The following is a 17447-nucleotide window of genomic DNA, read 5'->3' on the forward strand; positions in this document are numbered from 1 at the left end:
GATTCACACTTGGGCTGATCTGAACCGTACTCTGCTGGCTCAGATGTTTTCTTTACGCTGTCCATTGCAGCACAGTAAGCACAACTATGGTGGATACGTTACCAGGCCAGCCCAGTACACGTCGGTTTGGTTTGGCACGTTTTAGATAGATAATGTGAATCGGGCATAACTGTCTCTTTGACTCTGGTTCCAGGTGAAGTGGACCATGGAGGTACTGTGCTACGGCCTAACTCTTCCCCTGGAGGGGGACACGGTGAAGCTGTGCGTGGACGTGTACACAGACTGGATGATGGCCCTGGTGACGCCCCGGGACTCCATTCCACAGCCGGTGGTAAAGGAGCCCAACCTGTACGTCCAGACCATCCTCAAACACCTCTACAATGTCTTCTTACCCAGGTACAGCCACAGTTGAGCTGAGCGTGCACGCATGCACTCAAAACACACAAACATCAGGGTTTCCGTTATGACAATGTAGCACCGGACATTTGACAGGCAGCATTTTAATTTACCGGACATTTGAGAAATATACCGGACCCATATGCATTGGATGTGTAATCTGATTAGGGCGTCCACCCACAGTGCTCAGAATGACTGAAATCACATTTCAATGATGGTAATTCATCTTTTTTTAAATTTTTATAATATGTTTATTATTTTCCAATAAAAAAGACAGCAATACAAACAATGACATTCATTGTACTGTTGAATGGGATGGACAATTTAGAGGACAAAACAAAAGTTAACTCAATCACACAAAATAAAACAAAATCCTATTAGGTGATACATGTGTAAGAAGACAGCATATAGTCATTACAAGCAGTGTAGTTCAGCCAAAAATAAATATTGAGTGGAGTACAGCACAGAGTAGCAGCAGATCGTCAGCCCAGTTATGAAGCGGGACTAGACCATTTATCCAGTATCAGCTGCCATATTCTGTAAAACACTGGACTTCTATTGGAGGTGTTGTATCGAATCTTTTCCATATGTATTATGGTAATTCATCTTAACAGAACATGCAAGTAGAGGATGTAATGACTTGTGTCCTTAGCGTACACTTTGAAGATGTTAGAATAACTGTCCACATTTAATTTTCCTCAGCCAATAAGACGAGTAACGAAAAGCAAAATCACGGGGAAGCTATATGTTTGGGGAAGCACTTTTTCACCATAAAAACGCAACTTTATAATAAAGCATTACTACATTCATCATCGCGATTTATGTAAAATAGCATACTATTCATAATGTGATGAGTAGATTGAATCATCATTTAGGCAAATAATATAACTTAATCACTGGTTGCAAAAAAAGATGGCTGAGCCTCGGCTATAGGCTGTATCAGATACGTTTCTGCTTTCTTTGTACAGGAAAAACACATTTTCATGAAATTCTACCACATTTTATATGACTGGAGATATTAGCAGAATCATTTTTAATATTACAAATTCCTGGGTAGCCTACTCTGCTAACACTGACATGCAATCAATAAAAAATAAATTGTCCATATAATAGGCCCACGAGAAGGGGAGACACAAATAGAATATGACGTCCATCTAAACTGGAGGAGGAAATGATTGTCCAAAAACTAACTTAAGTAGCACTGACCCAACATTGATAAAGCGGGAATATGCGCATTGTGCACTCACCTGGGATTTGGCCGATGCTCTGCGCTGATGCCAATAGGACAGGCTATAGGTCTACTGTTGTTCGCTCAATTAAGTTGAGAATTTTGTTAACTTAAAGACAGATGAGTCTTTTCATTGTCTTCTCTTTACAGCAATAGCCATTTGCTTTCCAAACTACTCTACATAACCAAAAACTACATAACCAAAAAATGTGGACACCTGCTCGTCGAACATCTCATTCCAAAATCATGAGCGTTAATATGGAGTTGGTCCCCCCTTTGCTTCTATAACAGCATCCACTCTTCTGGGAAGGCTTTCCATTAGATGTTGGAACATTGCTACGGGGACTTCCTTACATTAAGCTGCATTAGTGAGGTTAGGCACTGATGTTGGGCGATTAGGCCTGGCTCGCAGTCGGTGTACCAATTCATTTCAAAGGTGTTCGATGGGGTTGAGGTCAGGGCTCTGCAGGCCAGTCAAGTTCTTCTACATCGATCTCGACAAACCATTTCTGTATGGATCTCGCTTTGTGCACGGGGGCATTGTCATGCTGAAACAGGAAAGGGCCTTCCCCAAACTGTTACTACAAAGTTGGAAGCACAGAATTGTCTGGAATGTCATTGTATGCTGTAGCATTAAGATTTCCCTTCACTGGAACTAAGGGGCCTAGCCTGAACCATGAAAACATCCCCGGACCATTATTCCTCCTCCACCAAACTTTACAGTTGGCACTATGCATTGGGGCAGGTAGCGTTCTTCTGGCATCCGCTAAACCGAGATTCGTCTGTCGGACTGCCAGATGGTGAAGTGTGATTCATCACTCCAGAGAACGCATGGCTGCTCGGCCATGGAAACCCATTTCATGAAGCTCCCAACTAACAATTATTGTGCTGACGTTGCTTCCAGATTTAGTTTGGAACTCGGTAGTGAGTTTTGCAACCAAGGACCGCTTTAGCACGCGGCAGCCCTGTTCTGTGTGCTTGTGTGGCCTTCCACTTCGTGGTTGAGCCGTTGTTGCTCCTAGACGTTTCCACTTAACAATAACAGAACTTACCGTTTGCCCGGAGCAGCTCAAGCAGGGCAGAAATTTGATGATCTGACTTGTTGGATCCAATGACGGTGCCACGTTGAAAGTCACTGAGCTCTTCAGTAAGGCCATTCTACTGCCAATGTTTGTCAATGGAGATTGAATGGCGGTGTGCTTAATTTTAAACACCTGTCAGCAACTGGTGTGGCTGAATCCACTAATTTGAAGTGGTGTCCACATACTTTTCTATTCCTGCAATATGCCTGGCTGGGCCTCTACAGTCGCAACTCAACAATCATCTATTTTGTATTTGCAGCATGTGCTGCCCAAATTGCACGCACTGCCTTTCCTGCCGACTGTAGGTAAAAGGCTAGGGGAAGCAAATTATCATCCGTGGCCAAATCATGCTTTAGTTGCCTATTTTTAATCATTTATTTTATTTCTGTATAGACAGGAGTTGGCTAATTTAGGCAATATAATTTTGGCAATTTTATTTATGGAAAGCTTAGCTTCCCTAGCCTTATTGACATGCCGACTATGTCAATCTACTATCCCCCATAGTCAAAAAAGTTTACCTATTCTATTGGTCAGCTTGACGAGAAAGAAATAGCCCAAGAAGATTCTGGGACAGTTGTGGGAGGATAGATCCCAAATTCATACAACCAATAGGCCTAGGCTAAACTTTTTTTTCTTCTTTTTTTTAAGCATCGAATCAGATGTAACGGATCGGAACGTTTAGCTTAAAATGATGAACTATTGTTTCTTAACATTATTAGCGCAGCAATTCACAAAAGGCAGTAGGCTATGCGTGAGTGTTTATTTAGCTACTGGACAATGAATGAAAGTTAATAACCAATAGAACATGCGAGAAATAGTCTACTGGTTTCAATAGCATCTGGAAGTCTCTAAAACAATTACGTCCGGATATGGTAGAATTTTGCCTGAGCTACTTTGAAGCCTAGGAAAAATATCATATTTAATAAAACTTTCAGGTTTCAAACAATTAAGTATATGTTTTCAAAATGCCTACATCTCATTGCAAAGTGGTGTGACGAACAGATGAAGCCTGTCCTTTCCTTGCCTATGTATTTGACTGGCGAATGGGAAGTGCACTTCAATTACCAGTTGAGAAATACAAATATTAGCTATTTTTAATCGCGTCCCAAAACTATTTTTAACACAAGATTACATTTAGAATTGTTGTGCAATGATTGGGCTTATAAAAGTCCTGTCTGACAGATTTTCCGCTAAAGGCTCTGTATTTGTATGCTGTGTGTGTGTGTTACATAAGATACATAACGAATATACACGCAGAAATTTAATGCCACAAAATTATGCAAATTAACCCATAGATAAGCATGGCCGGTTAAATGTTTTTCAACAAATGAATAGGGTAAAAAGCATTATTTTGCCAGGGATTGTTTTTTTGGGTGACAATGGGCCAGTACCAATTTTATTTATCAGCTTTTTTTAACAGATTTCTAATATATATATTTTTTATATTTTACAGCCGGCTATTACCGGTTAACAGAAACACTCACACATAAAACGCATACGCACTCACTCCCTCAAACACTCTTCTCTATTTTCTTCTACCATACCCCCCTTATCATACCCCCACACACCCTTTCTTCTCTTCTCTCAGGCCGGAGCAGTACAGTCTGAGCCACATCCGGCTGTGCCAGCAGGTGCTGACGGCAGTACAGAAGCTGGCCAGGGAGTCCTTCTCCATGGTGAGAGAGACCTGGGAGGTACTGCTGCTCTTCCTGCTCCGGATCAATGACACGCTGCTGGCCCCGCCCACCATCGGAGGTCAGCCCCGTCTCCACACCACAACTCACTGGGTTGCCAAGGGTCATGTTCATTAGGGCACACAACGTTTTAAAACATTTTGTAACAGAAAATGAATGTTTCTTGTAGGACAAGTCCAGGTAGTCCCTCCCTGTTTATTTTCTTACGTTTGTGCCTTTATCAGATTGTTCATATCTTAGCCCTTTTAGAACTTTGGAATAGATGGTCTGACCATGGCCCCAGTAAAGGCGTAATATAGCAGGGGTTTGACTGACTCTGGAATTAGACATCTGTTCCACTGCATAACATGACTTATCTGTGTACTGAAAGTCCCACATTACACTACTTTTCAGTTTAACCACTGACTGCATCTGTTGAGCGAATGATGTGTATCCGATTTGAAATGGCTAGCTACAGAGCCTTCAAAGTATTCACAGCCCTTGACTTATTCCACATCTTGTTGTTACAGCCTGAATTTAAAATAGATAACATTTAGATTTTTTTGGTCACTTGTCTACACACAATACCCCATAATGTCAGTGGATTTATACATTTTTACAAATGAATTAAAGCTGAAATATCTTGAGTCAATAGGTATTCAACCCCTTTGTTATGGCAAGCCTAAGTAAGTTCAGTAGTAAAAAATTGCTTAACAAGTCACATAAGTTGCATGGACTCACTCTTTGGGCTATAATAGTGGTTAACATGACTACCTCATCTCTGTATCCCACACAAAATTATCTGTAAGGCACCTCAGTCAAGCAGTGAATTTCAAACACAGATTCAACCACAAAGATCAGGGTGTTTTTCCAATGCCTCGCAAAGGGCACCTATTGGTAGATAGAAGAAAAAAAAAGAAGCAGACATTGAATATCCCTTTGAGCATGGGGAAGTTATGAATTAAGCTTTGGATGGTGATCAATATACCCAGTCACTACAAAGATACAGGCGTCCTTCCTAACTCAGTTGCCAGAGAGGCAGGAAACTGCTCAGGGATTTTTACCATGAGGCCAATGGTGACTTTAAAACAGTTACAGTTTAATGGCTGTGATAGGAGAAAACTGATGCATCAACAACCTTGTAGTTACTCTACATTACTAAACCAATTGTACAGAATAAAAATATTCTAAAGCATGCATCAGGTTTGCAACAAGGCACTAAAGTAATACTGCAAAAAAATATGGCAAACAATTAACTTTTTGTCTTGAATACAAAGTGTTAATTTTGTGTCAAATCCAATCCATTACTGAGTACAACGTTCCATATTTTCAAGCATGGTGGTGGCTGCATCATGTTATGGGTATGCTTTTATTCGTTAAGGACTGGGGAGTTTTTCAGGATAAAAAATAAATGAAATGGAGCTAAGCACGGGCAAAGTCCTAGAGGAAAACCTGGTTGTCTGCTTTCCACCAGATGCTGAAAGATGAATTCACCTTTCAGCAGGACAATAACCTAAAACACAATGCCAAATCTACACTGCAGTTTCTTACCAAGAAGACAGTGAACGTTCCTGAGTGGCCGAGTTACAGTTTTGACTTAAATCAGCTTGAAATTCTATGGCGACTTAAAAAGGGTTGACTAGCAAAGATCAACATCCAATTTGACAGCCACTGAAGAATTTTGAAAAGAATAAATGGGCAAATATTGTACAATCCAGGCGTGCAAACCTCTTAGAGACTTACCGAGAAAGACTCAGAGCTGTAATCGCTGCCAAAGGCGATTCTAACATGTACTGACTCAGGTGTGAATACTTATTTGAATGAGATTTTTGTATTTAAATACATTTGCAAAAATGTCTACAATAATGTTTTCACTTTGATATTATGGGGTATTCTGTGTAGATAGGCGAGCAACAATCTGTTTTTAATCCATTTTGAATTCAGGCTGTAACAAAACAAAATGTGGAATAAGTCAATGGGTATGAATACTTTCTGAAAGCACTGTAGTTACCTGTGCTAGTATTGTTCAATTGGTGACGTCCCTCTCTCTGAGACCTAGAAGTAGCTCTGCAGTTCAAAGTCAGTAAGACCAAGGAGCTGATCGTGGACTACAGGAAACGGGGGGCGAGCACGCCCCCATTCACATGGACGGGGATGCAGTGGAGCGGGTCGAGAGCTTCAAATTCCTCCGTGTCCAAATCATTAAGAACTTAAATGGCCCACATGCGTGCAGTCGTGAAGAAGGCACGGGCATGGGCCCTCAAATCCTCCAAAGTTATACAGTTATATATATACACCATTGAGGCATCTTGACTGGCTGTATCACTGCTTGGTATGGCAAAACCGCCCTCGATCACATGGAGCTACAGTACAGAGGGTGGTGCGGACAGCCCAGTTCATGTATTTTATTCTTATTTTTCCACGGTCTCTATGCACACTCACAGGGCTCTACACACTACGTATGCTGATACGCCACACATACAAATGTGCCCTTGAGCCAGGCACATAACACTAATTGCTCCAGTGTCGCATTTGATAATGGCTGACCCCAGACTTCGAGGGTGTCTCAGGGGGAGGTGGGATATGCAAACAATACATTTTCATCCACTTATACATGTGTGAAACAGGACAAATATAAGTTATCGATGTGTTCAGAGGGTGCCTGGTTCGAGGACAGTTTGGGGTAAGGAGAGGGACAGAAGCAATACTGTTACATAAGCATATTATTTTTATTATTCTAGAATTCGTTTTTTTTATTTGAGTAACTAGAAATAGATGGCCAAGATATTCATTTGAGTATTTAAACAAATGATTCTCAGCATCCCGATGAGCTTGACGTATCCTTTTAACCTTTGACCCTCTCCCTCTTTTGCCCCCGTGCCTAGTGGGCGTGGCAGAGAAGCTGGCGGAGAAGCTGATGGCAGTGCTTTTTGAGGTGTGGCTGCTGGCGTGCGCCCGCTGCTTCCCCACGCCGCCCTACTGGAAGACTGCTCAGGAGATGCTGGCCAACTGGAGGCACCACCCGCCCGTGGTGGAGCAGTGGAGCAGGGTGGCCTGCGCCCTCACCTCCAGGTGACTTACTTATCCTGATTGGGAGAGGGATTTAACCTGCTCTTAGATCGGTTTGTGCTCTTGCAAACTCCATTGCAATGTTTGGCATGACAACACCTTAAGGAGTTGGCTGGAGGGGAGAAACAGACTGGCACCCAAGCTTAGAGGGTTGAGGTTCACAAACAGAAGGGCCCGGTTGCGCTAGCATTGCCAAGGAAAACCAATGCTAGCAGGTGACTGATGATTACCCACTTTGGGGGGGGGGGGTGCATGTAACCTGGGGGTTCTTCACACGGTAATGGGGGGGGCAGGAAAAGGGGCTGAGCTGGACCCAAGGAATGAAACAATAAGCATCCAAAAGCACCCCTAAGCTAGACTAGCCTAATTCAACAACAGCTAACCAAAAATACAGTGGGTGGTCTGCCCAGTTCTAACTAGTGTATTTAACAAAGTTTACCTACGAGTAGTATATGCCCATTGGCGAACTGTCTGGTTACCCCCTTTTCCCACTATCAAAGAAACACTCAAACACCATAACAAAAAACAATACTCACAGGTAGGAACAAAGTGACATGTAGTTGCAAACCACACAATGGATCTACAGACATATGGCATTGACAGAGAGATTGAGCTCCAGAGAAAACAACTGATAGGGTTTTTAAACCAAGGGAAAGGAACTGTGATTGGGTAAGGGAAAAGGAGCAGGTGTCTTCTGATTAGCGACTGATTAATGACTGATTGGGGAATGATGATTGTCACCTGTGAGTAGGGGAGAAGGAGAGAAAAGAAATACACACAGGATACACACAGAACACTTGTATCCGTAACATTAATTTACCAAGTTACACTACCCAAAAGGGACTCATTTCGTGGTTCAACCCATAGGCCGACTTAATTTAATTTTACAGTGGCCCTCTTTGCTCTTCAATGTCAGAAGTGGAATTATTTTAGCAGTTTTAATACCTTCCACTCTCCTGGCTTACTGTGTGGGTGCTCTGGTGTTGACTTAGTAGCTGTTCTAAAAGCTACTACCTAGACATCTTGTCCCTTCATTTGCATATCCAGTGAGTCAATTTGACTATTGGATTACTGTCTGGCATTGTACTTTTCCTGTAATGTAGCTAACCAGTGGTGGAAAAAGTACCCAATTGTCATACTTAAGTATAAGTAATTGATACCTCAATAGAAAATGACTCAAGTAAAAGTGAAAGTCCCCTGGTAAAATACTACTTGAGTAAAAGTCTAAAAGTATTTGGTTGTAAATATACTTAAGTATCAAAAGGAAATGTAGTTAGCATCAAAAGTATAAATCATTTCTAATGGCTTATATTAATCCAGGGGCACATTCCAACACGCATTTGTGCTTAGTGAGTCCACCAGATCAGAGGCAGTAGGGATGACCAGGGAGGTTCTCTTCATAACAACGAACCCAAACCGGCTGCGCGCATGCGCCATCGTGCGCTATCGTGCATACATTTATTTTGTCCCCCTACACCAAACGCGATCACGACACGCAGGTTAAAATATCAAAACAAACTCTGAACCAATGACATTAATTTGGGGACAGGTCGAAAAGCATTAAACATGTATGGCAATTTAGCTAGCTAGTTAGCTTGCTGTTGCTAGTTAATTTGTCCTGGGATATAAACATTGAGTTATTTTATCTGAAATGCACAAGGTCCTCTACTTCGACAATTATTCCACACATAAAATGGCCAACCGAATCGTTGTCATCTCTCCTTTCAGGCTTTTTCATCTTTGAACTTATATGGTGATCGCATCTAAACTTTCATAGTAGTACCACGACGACCGGCAAAACAGTTTGTCTTTCAATCACCCACGTGGGTATAACCAATGAGGAGATGGCACGTGGGTACCTGCTTCTATAAACCAATGAGGAGATGGAGAGGCAGGACTTTCAGCGTGATCTGCGTCAGAAGTAGAAAGGAGTTCTATTTTAGCCCTTGGCATCGCAGACGCTCGTTGGCGCAATAATTGAACAACATGGATTTCAAAATATATTTTGTGACGCTCGCGCATGCGACGTGTCAGGTCTGGTCAGCATGTAAAGTGCCTGAATTGGACCATTTTCCTTTCCTGCTAAAAATAAAAAATGTGAAGAGTACTTTTGGGTGTCAGGATAAATGCATGGAGTAAAAACTACATCATTTTCTTTAGGAATGTACTGAAGTAAAAGTTTGAAATATAAATAGTAAAGTACAGATACCCCCCCCAAAAAACTGAAGTAAAAATACTTTAAAGTACTTCTTAAGTACTTTACACCACTGTAGCTAACCTCTGAAGTTTTCAGTTGGAAACACTATCTGCTATTTCATTTTGCAGGAAGTACCACTATCAATTTAAAACATAATGACAGAGAGGAGGAAATGGGCATACTAAATTGTGTGTGTATGTGTGTCTGCATGTGCGTCTTGTCTGTGTGTTGACTTTCCACCCAGACTGTTGCGGTTCACCCACGGCCCCTCGTTCCCCCCGTTTAAAGTACCTGATGAGGATGCCAACCTGATTCCAGTAGAGATGGACAACGACTGTGTGGCTCAGACCTGGTTCCGCTTCCTCCACATGCTGAGGTAGAGAAGTTCTGGGCCTATATCCACAAAGCATCTCAGCGTAGGAGTGCTGATCTACGATTGGTCCACACAATCTTATTCATTGTGATCTAAAATTCAAAACTGAAACAAGATCAGCACTCCACCTTTGAGACGCTTTGTAGATACGGGCCCTGGTGATGTCCTTCATGCCCTCTTTTCCTCATCTACTTTATTTCTTGGCCACAAGAAATTGGGTCGTATTAATTATGCACCAAATGGAAGAAATCAAACTGAAACATTGAGGGAACTGGACCAATAAGAACTTAAACATTTTTTTTTAGCAAAAATGTTTCCTATTGCGTGTCCTAATGAATACAACCCCTTTTTTTGTTGCTGTGGCTAATGCCATTCAGTGTTCTAGACATATTTTCCCAGCACATTGTCAACCCCACCCACTAATACAGGTCGGTGTCAGTGAATGAGGCCCTCAGTGAGTGTCAATCCATCCTCACTTCTCTCTCCTGTCCCTTGTGGTTTCCACAGCAACCCCGTGGATCTGAGCAACCCGACGTTGGTGAGCACCACGCCCAAGTTTCAGGAGCAGTTCCTCAACTCGAGCGGCATCCCCCATGAGGTAGTGCTACACCCCTGCCTCAAGCAGCTTCCCCAGATCTTCTTCAGGGCCATGCGCGGGGTCAGCTGCCTGGTGGACGCCTTCCTGGGTGAGAAGACGACCTCCTTCACTCAGGGTCTAGTGGTGTTGCAACATGGTGCACCTCAATAGTCTGAAACCGTTTTGCGGTCAATTCAGGAAGTTAACACATTCCAATTACACTTTGTTTTCCTCATTGAAAGGCAATTAGGAAAGTTGTAATTGGAATTCAGTTTACTCCCTGAAATGGATTTGACCCCAACCCTGGTCTGAATTAGTTTGCATACAGTATTTGTCAGCAGTTTGAACTGATAAAAAGTGTCAATTTGTGCCTTAAAGGGATAGTTCACCCAAATTACAAAATTACATATTGTTTTCCTTGCCTTTATAAGATGTCTATGGACAATGTATGACATCAATCTATGCTTTGTTTTAATTTTGTCACTGTTTCCATTCAAGTCATGGGCCTGATATTAACATTATTCGTGCATGTTCAAAAAATCTGCAAGTGATTTTGTTGAGCTTCACAAACGATTTTTGCTTGCTAATGGAAACGGTGCCAGGGAAACTAAACCAAAGCATGGATTGCTTACTGGGTAAGCCCAGTAAACGGGACGTCCTGAGGACATTCTGCCACGTTCCTTAAGGGTTACTGCGCGACGGTATCCCACTGACGTTCCAAGAATGTTGCTTGATGGTCCCAAGGGAACGTTCTCTGTGGGACCTTTGTCTAGTTACCTGTACATTCCCAAGACGTCATTGAGGAACATGCAGGGCCTTTTTAGGACAATCTTAGGACTTTCATTTTACTGGGCCTTAGAACATAGCATGTTGGTCCCAAGGGAACCTTTTTATAGTTCCAGGGATGTTTTTAGGATGTTCTTGGGACGTTGTGTTATGGTCCCCTGAGGTTTTTTTCTAGTTCCCGATTTGTCCCGAGGACATTTTTAGGATGTTCTGTCAAGGTCCCCTGGAAGTTTTGTCAAGTCAAACTGGACAAATGGGCTGTTTCGGTTGATTTGATTGTTCAAATTGGTTAAAAAGAGCTGCAAGATGTGACTTGTGCTAGTTGAACTGGCTGTCATTGACAGCTGATGCCACAGTAGCACTGTTCTGTTTTTTGGGCATAACAAGTTAATTAATACCCCCTTAATAGTCTTATGTTTTAAGTGTGTCAATTAGTCCTGAAAAAGCACATGCACAAGTAATATCGCTCTATAACCTGTCTATTAACACCTATTAGTTGTGTGGTTGGACAGACATGGGGTTAACGCAATCCTGTTTACATGGGATGTTGCTCTCTTACCGCTTAAGAAGTCTTCAAGTTTTGACCTCTTTCTGGTTTCCCTTCAGGTTTTCTAAAACGTGCCTATTTTTTCTCTTCCATTCCTTGAGGTAATCACTGATCTGATCACGTTGAATTAGTGAAGGCGATAGGGTGGAAACAATAACTTTGCTTACAGATCAGTGATAACCTCAAGGAAGGAAGGGAGAATCAATGGCATTTCAAAGGTATTGGAACAGAGGTTTGTTTTTCCACTGTAATAGAGGACATTCTATCAGAGGCAGGACACGCCACTGCCATTGGTTATTCTGACTATTGGGTGTGTCTTGTTTTTGGGACCTGCCCCCTTCTCCTCCGCAGGCATATCACGGCCCAGGGTTGACAGTGCCCCGCCCACACCGGTCAACAGACTGAGCATGTCCCCGCCCTCCTCCAACAACACCACGCCCCCACACAGCCGCAAGCAGCGACACACCGTGGTCACCAAAACCGCCAGCAAGAGTTTAACGGTAAGTCAACTGTATAGCCTACAAATCATGTGCATATGTCATCTTGGCCTGTGTACTGTGCTTACATCAGCAGACTTGGTTTCAAACAGAATTTGTTTTCTTTTGAGTACTTTGAGTGTTCAATCTCGCTTGCCTGGAGTGCCGGATAGGGTGGGGTTTGCACTTTCGTGGACTACTCCATTGGGTCAATCGCGCCAGAGCAAGCTCAATGCAGACTAACCCCCCCCCCCCCATACAGGGCAGTGCAGCCCAGCCGGCCAAAGTGTCCGCGTCCCAGCAGCTGTCGTCGTCACCCACCATGCTGGCCAGCCCCACCCAGAGCAGTTGGGAGATGCAGCCGCTGCCCGCCCCCGCCAGGCCTAAGGTCAACAGCATCCTCAACCTCTTCGGTCAGTGGCTATTTGACGCGGCGCTAGTGCACTGCAAGCTCCACAGCGGGCTCAGCCGAGACCCCAGCATGACTGGTAAGCAATGACTGATCTGACTGACTGATTGCCTGCCTGACTGGATGGACAAGCTTCTACCTTGTGTGTGTGTGGGTTGGATGCATGTCTTTGTTTTGGGTTAAGGGTTGGACTTGTGTGTGTTTTGGGTGGAGTGGGCTGGGGTCAGAGGACTGTGATTTTTCTTTTTTCTCTCTCACTACTTTTCACATCTGCTAAAGCACTGTGTGGAGACCACTCTGATATCAGTTAAATTGACATTCCACTCCACAGAACACTGTAGGATGGAGAATTCAGTCTAGACGCGCCTTTGCGCAATTCCCCAGTCAGTACACCCAATGTCTCCATCTGCAGCGTTGTATTGCAGTGGTCACAAGATTGAATTTATACAGTCAGATAAACACAATGAACTTCTGCATGTCTCTGTGTAGTTCCATCTTGTGCCTTATGATTGTAGGAGATGACGGGACTATTGTAGGGTTGATTGTCAATCCTGCTCCTGGAGAGCCATAAGCTCAGCAGTGATCTGCCCGATTCGGCTCAACAAGGGCAAGAAGAGATCAGTTGATTTTAAGGATGGTATTCATTAGGGCTCACAGTCGCAAAATGTTTTGCAACTAAAAATGAAAATGGGTGTTTTTTATTGGACAAGTTCAGGTAGTCAGTCCCTGTTTCAGTCCATTTTCTTCAGTTTGGTGCCAAATAAATACGACCCAGGTGTGATGGCACTAAGCTGGGAGAAAGACCTGCAATACGGCGGTTCTTCACGAACAGGATTGAGGAACACTGATTAAGCACATGTAGAAAAGGATCATGATGTCCAGGACTGTCTCTTTTCTCGTGTTTTGGTGCTTGTGTCTGTCCTGCATGCTGACTCGTGTCTACCATGTCTGATGTTTCAACAGTTTCAGGGTGAAAGGTCATCCATTGAGGAGGAAAAACACAATTCATGCATTTAGAATGAATTGAGAAAATATTGATATGCTTTGATTTGTCTCTCCACTATTTCTGTTATCTTGCAGCCTCTTTTATCCAAATTCTCCTTTCTTATAAATCTTGTAAGTAGGAGCTGCGGCTTTTCTCTTGACTCGCAGTCAGTTCTTTGAATCCTGCTTTGGTTTAATTTCTCCATGGTCATCATCGCCCATCATTGTTACCTTTTACCCCCACCACCGTCATTTGAGCGTTGCTCCAACGTTCTCTCAATGTTCTGCGGGTTGGGAATGGAATGGGAGCACACAGCCTCGCCACTGTCCCGACATAGCGTTGCCAGTTTGTGACCACACCACCATATTCCATTGACTTTATATCTATCGTGGCACTAACGCTTTTTGGTTTGCCCTGAATTCAGCGCATTGTTCTCATATTGTTTCCCCTCGTGTTGTCAGTTCACTTATACGTTTATAGAATTTTGGTTTGGTGCCTCAATGCATGAAGTAATTGTCTGTACCTTGAGTGACGTCATCATAATGCAAGTACAAGGGAGCTGAGCTGACAGAGATTTTGTGCCGACGTCTTCTCACAACTTGTGTTGGGAAAAGATGTTCACGTAAAAGTTTCTAACCTTTAATTCCATTCACTTAGCCTATGATAAAGACAACACTTTTTATGGCAAACTCTGTGTCAGACGTCCCTCTTTGTGCGCCTGCTGATTTACGTACGTATGTGTAAATGTGTGTGTGTCTGTGCGTTTTGTATCCATTTAGGTTTGTTTTCCTTCCCTCATTTTGTGTCTGCACAGTTTGTGTGTACAGTCTTTACCTCGGTTTGTGTACTTTTAATGTGTATGTGTGTTTGGTTACTTTTCAATGTGTTGTACGTGTGTTTATGTCTTCGTTTCTATTTGTGTGTTTCTATCTGTTTTCACGCGTTCCATTCCGGGCTCCTTTCACTCCTCTGTCTCCTTCTGTCCCCTCCACAGCCATAGCCACTCAGGTGGGTCTGGAGCTGAGAAGGAAGGGATCCCAGATGTCCACCGACTCCATGGTGTCAAATCCCATGTTCGACACCAACGAGTTCCCCGAGAGCTACGAGGCAGGCCGTGCCGAGGCCTGCGGCACCCTCTGCCGCATCTTCTGCAGTAAGAAGACTGGAGAGGACATTCTCCCAGTCTACCTGTCCAGGTAAAACAGCAGTTTCATCCTAGCGTGCTAGCGTGCAGCGCTGCTGTATGTGGGCCTATGTGTGGAGGTATCTTAACTCTGCATTTGTGTTAGTCTTGAATCTGTCAGGCTCCTCATATAGCTACCCAAATTAATATTTTGACCCGCTGCAAGTTCAATTTGATTCCTATTTGGTTCCTATTTTGATCTGAAGAAACGTCTGTCTTTTCCCCCGCAGGTTCTACATGGTTCTGATCCAGGGCCTCCAGATCTCTGACTTCATCTGCAGGCCCGTGCTTTCCAGCATCATCCTCAACTCCTCCTCTCTGTTCTGCTCCGACCTGAAGGGTGTCAACGTGGTGGTCCCCTATTTCATCTCAGCTCTGGAGACCATTCTGCCAGACAGGTGACAATACAAAATATATATATATTATGTACAATCCTCTAAAACTACCAAACGTGAACCAGGCTCGATGTTGAAAAAGACCCAATAGTATATAAATCAAATCTCTATTTATTTGTCACGTGAACAGGATATAGCAGATGTAAACAGTACAGAGAAATGCTTACTTGAACGCTTTTCCTAAAAAATGCAAAAGCGAAGTCAGATTTAAAAAATAATAATCACGCATGAATAAACAATTTAGCTGTTTAATGTTTGGGGTGCTGTGACCATCTGAATGCCATGGAAGTTGTCCCGGGGCTAATAATATCTGTAATGTTAGCTAATGCCATTTAATGGGAATTCCTTGAGCAACCATAGCAATACAATTCAGATCATTTCTATGCTCTAGAAATTCTAATTATAGGGTACTGTCCCCCTCTGCTACAGGGAGCTGTCTAAGTTCAAGCTGTACGTTAACCCCACTGACCTGAGGAGAGCTTCCATCCACATCCTACTGGCCATGCTGCCGCTCCCACACCACTTTGGCAACGTCAAATCCGAGGTATGGAAAATTGTTACAACCTTGGCTTTTTTTTTAAGTGTCTGGTGACTACATTACATCTAGTCTAGTAAACATGCTTTTTAATATATATTATTTCCCAATACACCCTTGATAAGAGTGATACCAGGGCGGCAGGTAGCCTAGTGGTTAGAGCATTGGGCCAGTAACCAAATAAGAATTTGTTCTAAACTGACTTGCCAAGTTAAATAAAGGTCAAATATAATGTGGTGGACACCAGTTCTGTTAACTTCAGTTGTAGTAATGCTGGCTTGATTTCGTGTTGTGGGTAGGGCGATCAATAGATTGACTGATTTGATTGATGTGTAGGTTCTTCTGGAGGGGAAGTTCAGTGATGATGATGGGGCACCCAACGACCAGTCCCTTTCCTTCCTGTCCCTGAGACTACGTCTTGTCAACGTCCTCATCGGAGCCCTGCAGACAGAGACGGACCCCAACAACACCCAGCTCATCCTAGGTCTTTCACTCAGTACCATTCTCTCTCTCTTCCTCTCTTGATCTTTTGTCTTTTTTTGGTCCCTTACATGTATTAAATCTATACATTTTCATCCTTTCAGGTGCAATGCTTAATATTGTTCAAGACTCTGCACTGTTGGAGTCCATAGGTGCACAAACTGAAACGGTAAGGCCTTTATGATTTCTGTCGGTGTTGATATAAACCGAACTACCGTCATTGACTCAAATAAACAAATAGCTCAATGGAGTTGAATTTGGAGGCTTTGCTAACGCGCTCTGTCTCCCTATGTTTGTATGGTACCAGGGCAGTGTGGATGGGAGCCACACGGGGCTGAGGGGCCACAGCCGCACCAGCAGTAGCTTCAGCTTTACTAGCGGGGGCAGCACTGGCACTGAGGCCACCAGCCCAGACTCAGAGCGCCCGGCCCAGGCGCTACTCCGGGACTACGGTAAAGCTAGTCCTTTAAATTATAACTAGCTTTAGTACGATAACTGATTGTAGCCACGTCCCAGACTACAATAAGGACTTACTACATGCTAACTACATGCTAACTAGCTAGCGATAGCACAATTGCTATACCGATTGTAACCAATAGCCATTTTCACACGCAGGCTGCGTTAAGGTCAGACTAGGCATGCTATGTATTGTTCAGCACGATAGCCATTACTACAATAATTGTATTTAGCCTATTCATTTCACTCAGATGTTGAATGTTGTTGCTGTTTCCATTCACAAGTACTGACACCTGGTCAATGTCTCAATTAACAACACTCTATTTGTCCATAGCCAACGTGGTGAAAGTGATATACAGAGTTAAAAAGCGCTGGGTAAAAATTATCTGTATGTGATGCAAGTACTACTACTGTTTGCCGTGATGGTGTGCTACTGGTCTTGAACTGGAAAAGACTATCCCTCAACACTATATTTGATGTGACTACATGTGCTAAGAGAGCGATAAAGTTAACTTAAAAAGCCATTAATTTTTGACTTACTGTGTGAATTCTGTTTTCACCTGTTGAGTTTAACGCTTACTTCCAGTTTCACACTGCATC

General features: G+C 43.1%; 1 protein-coding gene across 5 annotated transcripts in view; it reads left to right on the top strand.

The window, feature by feature from the left end:
- LOC129830191 (ral GTPase-activating protein subunit beta-like) overlaps positions 1-17447 on the top strand; it is a 37722-nt gene that overhangs the window by 1561 nt on the left and 18714 nt on the right. For 3 of the 5 annotated variants that reach the window (XM_055892545.1, XM_055892544.1, XM_055892546.1), the window contains 14 exons: positions 194-396; positions 4295-4461; positions 7265-7451; positions 9890-10021; positions 10526-10704; positions 12280-12428; positions 12667-12892; positions 13894-13929; positions 14793-14994; positions 15212-15379; positions 15806-15920; positions 16248-16395; positions 16496-16560; positions 16699-16843. In XM_055892545.1, the coding sequence (XP_055748520.1) occupies positions 194-396; positions 4295-4461; positions 7265-7451; positions 9890-10021; positions 10526-10704; positions 12280-12428; positions 12667-12892; positions 13894-13929; positions 14793-14994; positions 15212-15379; positions 15806-15920; positions 16248-16395; positions 16496-16560; positions 16699-16843 (2122 nt within the window). The remainder of the gene's footprint in view (positions 1-193; positions 397-4294; positions 4462-7264; positions 7452-9889; positions 10022-10525; positions 10705-12279; positions 12429-12666; positions 12893-13893; positions 13930-14792; positions 14995-15211; positions 15380-15805; positions 15921-16247; positions 16396-16495; positions 16561-16698; positions 16844-17447) is intronic. The other 2 variants (XM_055892547.1, XM_055892549.1) reach the window with 1 other exon arrangement.

This window comes from Salvelinus fontinalis, chromosome 31, assembly GCF_029448725.1.
Source record: "Salvelinus fontinalis isolate EN_2023a chromosome 31, ASM2944872v1, whole genome shotgun sequence".
In the NCBI taxonomy this organism is placed as follows: Eukaryota; Metazoa; Chordata; class Actinopteri; order Salmoniformes; family Salmonidae; genus Salvelinus; species Salvelinus fontinalis.